The sequence below is a fragment of the Perca fluviatilis genome, chromosome 20, assembly GCF_010015445.1.
Source record: "Perca fluviatilis chromosome 20, GENO_Pfluv_1.0, whole genome shotgun sequence".
In the NCBI taxonomy this organism is placed as follows: Eukaryota; Metazoa; Chordata; class Actinopteri; order Perciformes; family Percidae; genus Perca; species Perca fluviatilis.
Genome location: NC_053131.1, coordinates 24641765 through 24656093, shown reverse-complemented (window position 1 = coordinate 24656093; position 14329 = coordinate 24641765). Strand labels below are relative to the sequence as shown.

At 43.0% G+C, this 14329-nt stretch overlaps 1 protein-coding gene across 3 annotated transcripts in view; it reads left to right on the top strand.

Moving 5' to 3' along the window:
• The window catches only part of runx3 (RUNX family transcription factor 3), a 48853-nt gene that overhangs the window by 8677 nt on the left and 25847 nt on the right, over positions 1 to 14329 (top strand). For 2 of the 3 annotated variants that reach the window (XM_039786280.1, XM_039786277.1), the window contains exons 3-5: positions 9770 to 10011; positions 10776 to 10932; positions 12391 to 12495. In XM_039786280.1, the coding sequence (XP_039642214.1) occupies positions 9770 to 10011; positions 10776 to 10932; positions 12391 to 12495 (504 nt within the window). Of the gene's footprint in view, positions 1 to 1278; positions 1423 to 9769; positions 10012 to 10775; positions 10933 to 12390; positions 12496 to 14329 lie in introns of those variants that run through there. The other variant, XM_039786278.1, reaches the window with a different exon arrangement.

Below are 14329 nucleotides of genomic sequence, written 5' to 3'. Positions count from 1 at the left end.
CTTGAAGGCTGAGGGTCGCCACACCCTTGTTTCCTTACGGTGAAAAGCCCGGAGGGCCAGCCGAGTACTTTCCAACAGTTGTCTCACGTCTGCGGAGGAAAGTGCCACGGACACTTGTCAGGAAACCAGCACCGGGTTCCTGCTCGAATCTGGTTGGATTCTGCGTTGAGTCAGATGGTGCTCGTGAGGCCGAACCCCTCTGAAGAGGAAAATAAATGCAAATTCAATATTTTGGGGGCTTTTTGAAGTCCATTTGCTCTTGAATGAGTGTGACAGAACCTGGAATGACCCCTGTTGAAACAGTCCCTCAACAGCGATGAAAGGAGTGGAAAGGGACGAACACTGATGACACTCGTTAAAGAGTTGAAAATGTGTACATGTCGTGTATTTGTATGTGTTTACATAAGGCTACGCTTGAATGTGTGTGTGCAGTGGTGTTATACGGGCACAGACAGCAGGGATGACTAATACACTTTGTCTACCACTTGAATACAAATACATAATGCAGCTAAGAACAATACATTTGGCCCAGTGCCTAGTTGGCAGAGTCCTCTCCAACTTGTGTTTTGCTGGTTGGCGTTCATGCCATTCATTTCATACGTTACATACCTCACCATGTTCCTTTATAGTCCAAAGAAACAGGGACCTAAGTCTCAAAAAATAAAAACATGTGGCTTTTGTTGCAGAGAGGAATGAACAACAGCATTCCATGTGCAACCACATCAAAGGTCCCTCTCACCATGGGGCTAAATGAGGGCAGATTGTCCTGCTTGCCCCTCCTGACATGACTGCCACTAATTAACCAGAGGTCTAAAACTGACACTTCATCTTAATCACTTTTCCTCACATATCCTTAACTCTAATCTCCACAGTTTTTAAACACGCATTGCTTCTCTCAGCATGAGGGGACAGCCACACAACAAGCACAAAGGGGCATTGTCTGCTGGTGAAAATGTGATTTACAGGCTCTGCTATAATAGCTCGGTGGTTGCTGGAAGCCATGCGCACTTCCTAATATTCAACTCACATGCGATTTCATTTAAAAAAAAAAGAAAGAAAAAAGACTGAGCTATGGGGCTTTGCCTTTGTGTGAGAGGGACGCCTCACAACTTATTTTCTGAGCCGACGGGCTTGGGCTCCCTTACCCCCTCCCCGCTCGCCACCCCCTTGTCCCCTCTCTGGTGGCGCTACTATATTTGTGTGGGATCTCTAGCGATGGAAGAGTAGACACAGGCTGCGTTGCCAGTCAAACGTGTTCGGGCTGTCAGACTGAAAGGCTTCCAGCGCTGCGATCTGTCTCCTCTCCTCGTCAGTAGGAGCTGTTTGATCTGACAGAGAGACTCCATTAGAGACACAGGGAAGTTCAACTGCTGGGAGGTTGGATGGCTTCAGCAGTCAGAGTAGCAGCCCAGAGAGGAAAAGGTTTGCACACACAGTCTGGTTGCAATCTTGGTGTCTCGCTGTGTATCTATAAATGTCTCTGAGCATAACTTGTCCTTATACTAGGTGTGTGTGGTTACACGTTGACGAGTGCAACATAAGAAAGACCAACTGGGCTGACATATTTTGGGGCTCTGTTGGGCAAAGGGGTGATGACGCAGTGGATAATGATATCATAAATGTGTGGCACTGCTGAGCTGCAATGACAACGGGAAGGAGAGAGAGAGAGAGAGAGAGAGAGAGAGAGAGAGAGAGAGAGAGACTGTTTGCTGTGGCTGTGAGAAGACGTGCTATCTTTTTCAACACGCACCATAGTTTACCCTCAGTCCCACGGTGGTGATGACCTCATAAACCTGCGCCACAGTCCAACCGAGTGGAGTAGACGCTGGTGTCAGCGCGATGAAATGGTAGACAATGGTTTGATAAATATGCAATTAACGGTTCAGTCACAGACCGCCACTACACTCCCTACATTTAATGTGGCTACAACTTTTACTAATCAGCAGGAACTCTGACAATTGACTCAATTCTCCAGGACATATTTACAAGAAATATCAGGGGATTGGTATTGGACTTAATTTCATCATCTGCTTGCACTGTGCAATGGCTGTGTGCGAAGGAGCAGGGAGAGTGAGTTGATGTGGCTTCTGTGAAAGATTCGTCTCCTGATCTGTGTGTGGCAGCTGGGCTCTGGCAGGGCTCTGGCACCGGGGCAGCATGGCAGTTAAACTGTCACTGGCAGGAACTGTAAATCTTTTGCAGAAGGTGAATGCAGCATGACAGCACCACAGGTGTGTGTGTGTGTGTGTGTGTGTGCTTACCAGTCGCAAGTTTGTCACAATACTATTAGTTGCTTGCCTGTATGTCTTAGTCTCTCAGCCATATCCTGGGAAGCAGTCTCCAAAAGTTTTAGCTGGACACATTCAGCAAAGTCAGAGTGAGTCAGGATACTCGTCTACGTGTGTGTGTGTGTGTGTGTGTGTGTGTGTGTGTGTGTGTGTGTGTGTGTGTGTGTGTGTGTGTGCGCGTGTGTGTGTGTGTGGGTGGGTGTGCACGTGTGCATGTGTGTGTGTGTGTGTGTGTGTGTGTGTGTGTGTGTGTGTGTGTGTGTGTCTGTAGGGGGTGGGGGTGCTGTCACTTTGGCAACGCAACTGCACATATTGCAGCGATTACCACAGCGGAAAAATGTTTTTCTGCAACATGCAATTACTACAGATTACAGATTGCCGTCCTTGCATCAGAAGCTCTCGCTAGAAAAGGAGAAACAGCGCGTTTGTGTGTATATGTGGATTTGTGTGTTTGCTGTTACACACAAATAGACAGACAGACACAGAGACAAAGAAAGATGAGAAATGATTATAGCTCACACTAAAAACCACAACTGAAAAAAATAAAAAAATGGGAGAGTTGACGTATTTATGGGACTCATTTAGATTTAAAAGTTATACTGACTTTCAGGGGTAAATAAAGACCCTGAAAAAAAAAATACGGTCTGTCCTTCAGTGAAATGAAGAAAAGTAGAACAGGGTACATTTTGTAGGCCTTTGTCCGTCATCATCAACATTATGAAAATTACACACTGATGGCCTCATGGAGTACACAACTCTAAACGCCACAAGCCGTATTAATTTTGGACTTTTGAATTTTGTTCCAGGTTACAAATCACCCTGAATATCAAAAAGCTTCCTTCAGGTCACACTAAACAATATAGCCCAAAAGTGGTGCCCCGCAGCAAGGCAGGGCCCTATTTACAAACCCACCAGATCAAAACTCAACCCAAAGTGCTCTCATAATAGCACTGGGGCCTTTTGGTGAGCTTACCATCCAATGCTACTTTTAGTGGGTTTCCAAAGAATAAACAGGCCCGGGAACCACATCATAGAGTGCTGACTGTCATCTTTGGGTGAGTGTACCCGACGGATGATGTGAGGGCGGAGCGACCGTGACACGGGGGTTTACGGCCGCCCCCCCCGGCCTGCCTCGGGTGTGGTGTGTGCCACTGAAAGGACAGGCAGGGGGCCTGACCACGTTCAACCCCCGAACACCAATCACAGTGAACACATCAGTGTCTCACTGAGCCTTTCATGACTTATTTGGTTATTGTTAACCGGAAAGGAGTGAGTCTTGATTTTTGGGTGTTAAAAAAGAATGAAAAATGGCCCACGTGCAGCCGCAGGTCAATGTGGAGCTGGTTTCGGCAACTTTAAAAACAGGTAGTTTAGTCAAGTGGTTGTCAACCTGGTAGCCCCACCTTTTTTTGTAAGGGGTCACAAAACAAAAAGATTGGAAACGTAACTAATAGGTAAAACATCATATACACGTCAAATACATGTAGTGAAGTGAAACGTAAAATATTTCCCTCTGAAATGTACTGAAGTAGAAGTCAAGTTACATAAAATAGAAATGGAGTTAAATGTACTTAGTTACTCTAGAGGATCAAAGCAGCACCGCTACCCAACTCATCCCATAATGTATTCAATATGAAATTAAGTGTCAGATAGACAAACACATGCTTGGTATGTTTGAAAATGAATGCAGTCTTTAAGAAGTCCATTTACATTCAGCAGACAGATATAAAAACGTAGTTGGTGTCGTCCCCCAACAGCCATTATGCTGCACAATTGATTCAAAGGGCTTTTATAAGCCCTTGGCTCCGCTCGGCACCTTTTATAAAATGTAAGCAGAATATTAAAGATGCATGAGATGAATGGGCTCATTGTCTCCTCTGGTGACTGCTGCATCTCAACTCATCACACTTGCATAGTAATTAGCTGCTGGGTTTTGGAAATGTCACCATACTCTATCATATTTAGGATAATATATACTCAAAACGCCTTCAAGGATCTGGAATTGGGGCCTGACACTCTCATGAGTTACTGGATATATAAAGCACCACAAGGGGCAAATTATATAAGAAAACTATAGAAATTTTAATAAAAATAAAGTGTTTTAGGGTCATTAAGAGCTAAAACAAAGTTTGAATACACAAGTGCATTCCAGTCATCATTAAAACTAACACAGACGGCCCTGGTGGAGAAAAAATAACATACAAATTTATATGATCAAAATTGTTCAATGTGTTTCCTATTTTCTTGTCTGAACATCAAAATGGACAAAAATGACCACCAATTGTGATGTGCTGACACATTATGTAATCAAAATTTGAGAGAGAATCAGCCATCAGAGCAGCGAGAGCCCAAAACCCAAACAGTCTCTACCCACTCACTGTTGTTTAAAAGTTTCTCCATATACTTGTGTATATAAACACTCTGATGCTTTGGAGTTGATTTGGCTTCGAGGGGACTGGCACAAATGGCTTTGGTGACTTACATCATGCTGAAAGTCTAATCACAGACACTCTTGTCATATCAAGCAAAAAAAAAGTCCATTTCATAGCGAGCTATGTCTCAAAAAAAAAAAAAAAAAAGAGGAGGGAAGGGTAAACAAGCCCAGCGTTCCACAGCCACCGCAGAATTCATCATTCATACAAAAAAATACCCTGAGCCCCAAAGTAGAGCTAATTTAATCCAAGAGGAATAAAACTCCATTTCATAGAAGTCGCCCATTCAGAACACTCATATTTCCACTGAGCAGAAACCCCCGGCTGAAATTCGAGCAGACACTTTTCGGAAGGAATGCATTCGGTGGGTTGAGGGCCAAAGCTTGCCCTGTAATTTGTGAATGTACAGAAATGTGTGACCGCCACAGCTCCTCTAAAGATAGAAATCTTTGTCTTATGTCATCGCCGAACCTCAAACTATTTCTAATTGCCCCCATAGCCCCCTTTTCCAAATGAATAGCTACCCATCCCAAGGCTTATGTGTGCATGTCTGAAAATAGCCCAGGAGTTTACACAGGCTAATAGATCATATTTAGTCAAAAAAAAAAAAAAAAAAAGGATGGAAAAACTTTAAAGGCTTCTCCACGTATCGGCGACTGTCCCCATTTCAAAGTGACTGAAAGAGTGTGGGTGGCATTTAGAGTCAGGTATAAGTTCACACACTCCCAAAGGCTTCCACTGCTTTCTCTGCTAATGGGGATCATACTCATATGAGTCCTTACAATGTGACTCATTACACATAAAACCTAAAGTAAATGTGGTTTCCTTTGGTGTTGTACACACAGAAGAGAACGTGCTTCTTTGTAAGAACTAAGCATTAGTTTAACTTCAACCGGTTGACCGTGTTGCTGCTTCGTGGTGTTTTTATAGCCAACAAACCATTTTCTAATACCAATGAGCGTACATTATGATTCAGGTCAGGAATATAGGGATGAAGGCATCCTCTCAGTCACAAGTTTTCACAGAGTAACTATCAGTAAACAATGATGTGATATCTCAATTTATATCTGAAGGATCCATTTTCTTTTTAACCTTCAATGGTAAGAATCCTATATGCTGAGGCCCATTTGAGGTGGGTCCCTGGGTTTCACATATCCTCCACAAGTTCTGTCTTGATTTCAGGCTCAACCCACGCCGGATCATTAAAAATCGTTCAGGGCCACGGCGGGCTCCGTCCTCCATGCCTGTGCGGCTGAAACAGTAGAAACTGCATGTTGAAATGTGGAGGTCTAAATGTGACAGGCGCCCGGAGCACACATTACAGCTGAGGAGGGTATAGCTGGGGCGTGTGGTCACATATTAATAATGAACTAGGGCAGGAGGACGACTAAAATATCACCGGCATCGTCATTGTGCCAGTCGAGCTGTACTGAAAATAGAGGCCTCATGACAGGCGATCTGATCAGAAGTGATTTTTTTTTTTGTAGTTATGATGGGGATTTAGCTGCTGTTGTTTTATGGAGTGATTTGAGTGGAATGGGCTTGTGTGATTTGGGCTTCCCCTACATTTTCAACTCACAAACATCAAAGTCAAAACACATTAGGCCATGGATCGTTAGGTCTTTCCCTGGGACGCTTATAAAGGAATATTTCTGTCGTCTACACCTATACATAGCCGATGGTAATGGCTTTATCATCAGGATTTTTGGTATAACTGCTAGTGAGTAAAATGGTGAGATTATTTTTTTTTTTATGTGTCACCACACCCCAACCACTGTCCTAGATCACCAAAATAAAAACCAACCACAAAACATGGTGTCAGAGTGTTATACATGCTTAATGGTTAATATTTCTGTGACCCCAAAAAAAAGCACATTTATATATAGGTTCTTAAAAACAAGACATATTTAGCAAGGTGTTGTATGTAGATTTGATTTATAGAAGTGATGTTTATAAACTTTATAGACTTTTTTGGGCTGCTTTTCCTATATAGGCCTAAGTGTTAGTGCATGCAGCATTGACAGACCACCACTGATAGTGTGAGGTTTTGGCCCCGTTGGATCCCACATAAACAGCTCTAATATCCGAGCATTATTTTGACATTTCAGTAATTAGGAATTGTCTAGGCTATGTTTTAACTTTTAAAATCTTTCCTCTGCATCTCTCTCACTCTCTCTCTCTCTCTGACTCTGATTTAGTTTGATGGGGAGAAAATAAGGGAAAATGTGAAGCCACTCCGATGACTCCTCACGCCACTTAACTGCACTTCATTTATTCTCATGCAAGTAAACAACTTAAAAACCGCCGCACGCACGCAGAGGCGCGCGCACACGAAAATAAATTGTGTTATTATTAAAATAAAAACATCGATTGATTGGATGCATTTCAAAATGCGCTTCAACGAAAACGTACATGGCTTGTTCAATATTTATTTTATTGTCAATTTCCTGTGTGAATAAATGAAATAAAATCATTATTGTATCATGTTTTTTGGGGCCATTTTAATATTTCTTAATCAACACTGTCAGTAATATATAAAATAATTTCTGCACCAGTCATATCGCAAAATCTATCAGAATTTTTTTTACTATCCTAATCAATAAACTCTGCCAGTAGACCCATGTTTGATCATCTGCTAATGCGTTTACAGCAAAAGAGATTAAAAAATAAAATTAAAAATAAAGCAATACATTCTCTAAATGTTGTAATTAGAGACGGACATTTTGACTCCAATCCAGCATGTGGCTTCGGTGCGCGGTAATTCAACGAATAAATGTCAGTGATTTTATAATCATTTAATTTCTCAACAATAATAAAGATGATTGTGATTCAGGCCAAAAACTCAAACACAGATGCGAAAAGAAAAATTCACCGGTGCTTCTTTCAACGAGCTAAACACCTCACAAACGGAGTTCGTTTATCTGATTTGGTTTAAATTAATTCAGATTCCTGACTATCTCAGAGCACAGATAAAAGTTCCCTTTCCTCTGCACATGTGAAATGTCAGGCTGTCTGACAGCGATTGAAAAGGCAAATGCGCCAACTAGTGTCAGAAAGCATGCATGGCTGAGGGTGTGCAGGGTGTGCCGTCATTTGATGTATAACCATCAACATTTCAGGGTTCTAATGAATTCAGCCTCTGGCACATACGCGCGCACACACACACACACACACACACACACATACACACACTCTCTCTCTCTCTTTCTCTCTCTCTCTCTCTCTCTACACACATACACACACACACACACACACACAAAACACACACTCTCTCTCTCTCCACACACACACACACACACACACACACACACACACACACACACACACACACACACACACACACACACACACACAAACACACACCTTCTGATGTGGAAGAAACACATTTGCCTGTTTGCGTTAATTCTGTCATTAATTCAGCCAATTAAAATGATACAGATCTGTCTGCACTCATAATTTCACTTTATGAAGATGTTATTTACCTGGAGAGGAGGTGCGAAGCTGCCAGATATAATAGCTTTTCATGAATAAATGAAAGTAAAACCACAGGCCTTTGCAGTCTAAATCCTTCTTTATATAAATTATAAACAACTCAACCATTGACAGGGTTGAAAGGTGCAGATATTTCAGTTTATATATTATTTCATTAATTAAACCGGCTCCGTGTAAGACTGAACATTCCTAACAACACAGAGGCTGCTTTGCACTGAACCAGAATCAATTATTTAACATGTTTAAATTCCCATTGCATTCAATGTCTTACACATTTAGACAGTTTCTTCATCTAATGCCAACGGTGCTTATGGTTACTGGCTATAATTTAAAATGTCCAAATGATTCATTTTCCATGCAGCTCTGTGAAAACCATGCGTCTCTTATTTTAACTCATGCTGTCACTTATTTAACGTCTGTCTATAGCCTATGCTGTATAAAAACACAAGCAGGGAGAAAAGCAAGGATATGTATCAATAATTCAGCTCGTGTGTGACAACAGCACAGGGCTGAAGAAGGAGCAGCGGAGAGTTTGATTGGTCTGATGAAAGCCCAACCCAGCGGATTCATTGGTGGAAATCATTTCCACACTCCCAACCACTAAACACTAAAATGACTCGGGTAAAATAATATCGCGGCACTCTGCACTCCGCTCAGCCTTACGGCTCCTTCTTGCGCCCTATCCTATAACCCTGCTGCGCTAAAGGATAACTGTAAAGGAAATTCAGCTGGAGCGACGGAACAGTTCCTCTTGTACCAGAATAACGTTGTCTTTTGTGGCGGGGAAGATCCAACGAGGATAAAGTTGCAAGAACTTTTACGCAAGAAAAGGACACTGGCGTACTACAGCAGTTTGGCTGTAGATATTCGGGTTTGAGACATTTAGATTTACGCTTCTTTTTTTTTTGGCCGCCAGCGGAGTCTGTTGAGATCTGACGAGGCGTCAGTTTGGCTGTTTAGTCGAGACCGTTCTTTTACAATCTTAAACCGAGAAACCCAGTCAGCTGGATTGTCTAACTTTCTGCATCGCGGCTGGATTACCTGATTGCTGCCGACAGATTTGCACTGATCGGCAATCGTTTATTTAGAAGATTCATTGACTCGTTTGAGATTTCAAAGTGAGAGCTCAAGTCGTTTGTGGTGTTGATACAGCGTCTAGCCTACACGCGGCTCAAAGTGTCCATCAAGTTATACAGGTTCAGCACTGTGAGAGACTTCGGAGACTTAGTTTGTACCTACGTGTTTTGCTGAAGTTAGTCAACAAAAAAAACAGAGTCACCCTGATGCTCCTCAGGCTGACACATCCTGTGCAGGTGATCTAGCACCAACCAGTGATCAGAGTTGACTGTTTCTGTTAAGGTAGCGAGGCTCTCTTCACTCAGACTTTAGTGCGCTCTCGCCTCCATCCTTTGCGCTCCCACAGTGGACTCCCGAAACCATCAGCGTCTGGAGGAAAACAAATAATAAAAAAAAACAAAAAAAACCACTGTCCTGCTCTTGTGATACAACCCAGTCAGGCGGCACTGACCCAAGCTGTTGTAATGCATATTCCCGTAGAGCCGCCCACCACCAGACGGTTCACGCCGCCCTCCACGTCCTTCCCCTGCAGTAAGCTTGGAGACGGCAACGGGGCCATGGCCACCCCGGGGCCCCTCAGGTCGAGAGCGGACTCTCGGAACGTGGTGGACGTCCTGGCGGACCACGCTGGCGAGCTGGTCAGGACCGACAGCCCCAACTTCCTCTGTTCCGTCCTCCCGTCTCACTGGAGGTGCAACAAGACGCTTCCCGTGGCTTTCAAGGCAAGACACATGGCTTCTAATTTTACTTTATTTGATTTTGATTTTAATGACGCACACTGTGGTTTTCTAACTGTATGAAGTTGCATGAGAAAAGACTTCTTTCTTTTTTTTAAACTGATTGAAAACCAACCAGATACATTTTATGTGGCGGTTACTTAAATGCACTTATTTAAGTAAGGGCTCTGAAAGTTGTGGTTTTTGGTTTATGCATTTTGTATTTGTGTAGGGTATTACATTATTAAAACAGCTCTGCTTTAATTGGCTTTAAACGGCTCCATCCAGAATAATAACATCCGGAGTAGGGCCAGAAAATATTACAGATGAGAGGTCTGAAATTACAAGACGTCTGAGCAAATAGATCTGACTTCCATTATTTTATTATTTTATTGTTCTGTATTATATATGATTGTGAAGCCTCATAGGTAAATATGTGTGGCTTGTGTCAATATAAAGCCTTACATTGTCTAAATCGTGAATTTGGATCAGATCCGCGAACACAATGAAAATAAATTAGAGGAATGAAACGCATGTTATACAGATTTAGAATATAATCTATATTTAAATGTCATTAATCTACATTGGAGGGTGTCTACTTCATGAAATCTCCCAGCTTTATTATTTCTGTGATGTTTTATTGCTGACATGATGGTGACATTGTAAAGATATTCCTGCTTAATATTATGGGAGTCGAATGCGGTTTTACGCGCGCATTGTGTACATTTGGTTTGGTGACCCAGAGTGACCGCCGGCTTTCTACTGTGCAGGTCGTGGCTCTCGGTGATGTCCCCGACGGGACTCTGGTCACTGTGATGGCCGGCAACGACGAGAATTACTCGGCCGAGCTGAGGAACGCCTCTGCCGTGATGAAGAACCAGGTGGCCCGCTTTAACGACCTGCGCTTCGTGGGCAGGAGCGGACGAGGTGAGCTGAAATTCTCTCTCTCTCTCTCACACACACACACACACACACACACACACACACACACACACACACACACACACACACACACACACACACACACACACACACACACACACACACACACACAGGCGCACACATACAGTAAGAGAATGGCTGCAACAGCAACATTTGGAAACGCGCTTATAATGATATGATGGATCATATTTCTGGGTCCAAGTGGAAAACAACTGACAGCATGTTATTATGTTTTACTAAATGTGAAAAATTATTAAACATCTAGGTCACCAGATATGTTGCACAGCCGCACACATAGGAAACGCTTAGCCTACTCCTTAAAATATAGCTTAAAAAAAAAACATTATTCTGATCTCTGTTGTCTATTACAAAGATCTGGAATCATTTAGGTATGACTGCATCCACTCTGCCAACTGACGTCCATGGGTGTCATCCGAAACATCTGGCTTGCGTCATGTGAACAGTTGCGATGTGACTTTAATTTTCTTAATCCAGGGGAATATAAATAATTTTCTGAGGGATGGATGTAAAACCACTTGCAATTCACGTCCTGTGGCGATTTGTCAAACAATCCTGGCCACCAAAAAAAGCTTATCGTCTTGTACACACAAGACTATAATCATGATAACATGGCTCTTTTGTTTAATTGCTATAATAAACAAATCATCATCAACAGTTCTGTTTGCAGGATGATATGTTGTTGCATAGGACTGTGATGGGCAACATTTTTGTGCTTTATTAATGGAGGCGACCTCTCAATTTTCAGGCATGAATAATTAAATGTCCTGAAATTAAATTTTTTTTAAAAAGAAGTATTTTAAAAGCCTGATTTTTCACAAAAATCTTAAACTAAGGAATTTCTCTCACTCCCACCGGAGCCTCTTCTGACCCTTTGTATTTCCATTGCATGTTAAAATAGCTGTGATATGATGAATGGGAAATGGGTCCCGTCTTCAAATTAAAAAAGTAACCTAGGCCTCCCTTTCATTTCTGTAGTCAATTACCCCACCCGAGGATTCTTCTTTTTCTTCTTTCCTCCCACGTCTCTTTTTAAGAAGAGCTGCCCTGCTCAGAGCCGGGGACGAGCACCGTCCGGACCCGCTTTATAATACAGCCTTCCTCCCTCTGCACGGACTTTGATGCAGATGGGAGCAAGATCCTGCCTTGTTGAACAATAAACTATCGCTGTAAACTCTTTCGGAAAATCTGGAACACATTCTCTCGATAATCTAAATCATACCCGCAGTCAGGCCATCAAAAGAGGTGGTCTCCCCTCCCCTTAATTTAAAGGCTGCAGCGGGACAAAAGCCGGTGAAGATTTGAAATTGAACAAGCGAGGTATTGTTGCAAACAAGAGGGGAAAACAGATCATCGGTAAGGGCCGTTTATAAAGTGAAATGCCAAGTCTTCCATAAATCTTATGGACATGTTGCTTTGCTGCAGGAAAGAGCTTCACTCTGACCATCACCGTGTTCACCGGACCGCCACAAGTGGCAACCTACCACCGCGCCATCAAAGTCACCGTGGATGGACCCCGAGAACCGCGCAGTAAGTACGCGCGCGCGCGCGCGCACGCACACACACAGAGACGCTATTTTTATTGTCGCTTTGCGATTGTGGTGTGATGTGAATGTTGCAGAGCCACCCAGGCAGAAGCAGCTATTCCTGGTTCTGAAAGTGGGGGGTATCTATCTCTACATGCTAAATGAACTGCATGGGTCATATGCAAATGATATATGAACATCTAACAATGTGAGCATGTCTGATAGTGTGTTTGTGTGTGTATTAGTGTGTGTGCTATGCATTCATCACATTGAGGTGGTAGAGCATCTGTTCACACGATCACATGTGACAAAATTTGGTTTCCACTAGATATATTTTGGGGTTAAAACTTGGTTTCGGGGTTAAGATTAGAATTAAAACTAGGTTAAGATTGGGGTTAGGCTTGTAGCGGTTATGGTAAGCCTCCAGAGAATAAATGCAGGGTGGTACATTGTCCTCCGAAGTATAGTAGTGCAAGGTTTGTGTGTGTGTGTGTGTGTGTGTGTGCAGCAGGGGCACAGGGACGGGCCCAGTCAGAGGAAACTGTAAAGCATATTAAGGCATAACCCAAGACCACTAAGAGGGGCTGAGTGAGTCTCCAAGCCGCAGGTGGCTCAGCTCAGTCGACGCCCCCCCCTCCTCCTCCTCCTCCTCCTCCTCCTCCTCCTCCTCCCTACCTTCCCTAATGCTGGTCAGAGGGGTCGTACCTGACCGACAACATAAGTGACTCGTGTATTTAACACAGGGCAGACTCCGGCCACTGTTAGGCCTGGCAGGGAGGCCCAGCGTGCTAAAGCTGTTAGCGCCACCGCTCAGCCGCAGCTACATTCTCATGTGGTTTAATGCTGCTGGTGTGAGGGATGGTGGAGAGTAGTGTTACTCACATGAGTCAGGGCCTATGTGCATAGATTTCTTTTTGTGTGAGCCCAAGTTGGGGTAGACGAGATGGGTAGGGATTTCATTATCTACCTATGGAGGGATTGTGTTTGTAATGGTTCTAGAGTGCAGGGTTTTAAAGGTCTCTGAACGGGTGGATAGCTGGGGCTTGTGCTCATGTCGGTGGAGGGGGATATTTGGGACAGGGTGGATTTAGCCTAGTCAAAACAGTCCACAGCAGGGGAAGAGAGAGTGGTAGCAAGTGCCACATGGGGGGGAGGGGGGTTATGGCTGGCAGAGAGGGAGCCGAGGGGCACAGAGAGAGGGGCATCAACCTCCCCACCTTCCCCTGCCAGACTGGATGCTATTTGCAGAGGCATTAAAGAGAACAGTGACTGCAAAGGAGGGAGATAATTATAAACACTGTGCGCTTGTGGTTGTGTGTGTGTTTGTGTGTGTATTTGTGTGTGTGTGTGTGTGTGGGGTGAATGGTTTCAATTTAATTGTCTTTTGTTAAAAGAAAAAAAAGTTGTGTGTGTCTGCATCTCATTTGCATCTAAAAATTTTTTTTTTTTTTTTTTTATTTGGGGGTGTTGTTTTTTTTTTTGTTTTTTTAATAATTTTTAATATAGTTTTTTTTTAAAAAAAAAAAAAAAAAAAAATTTTTTTTTTTTTTTTTTTTTTTAAAAAAAAAAAAAGGTTTAGGGAAGGGGGAAAAGGGGGGGTTTTTTTTTTTTTTGGGTTGGTTGTTAAAGTGACACTGTTTAATATAGGGCAGGAGGAATTTAGGGCTCCAATAAATGCTGTTACATGGTGCTGAGAGGGAATTCATAGACAGAAAATAAACTTCTGCAAAGGCTGATTTAAAAAAAAGCATTGCAAATATGAACCTCCTTTAGCTTAACCTCCAGGAACCAGAGATCATTTGATAAGTGCAAATGTTAAGATCGCTAGCTTATCACGG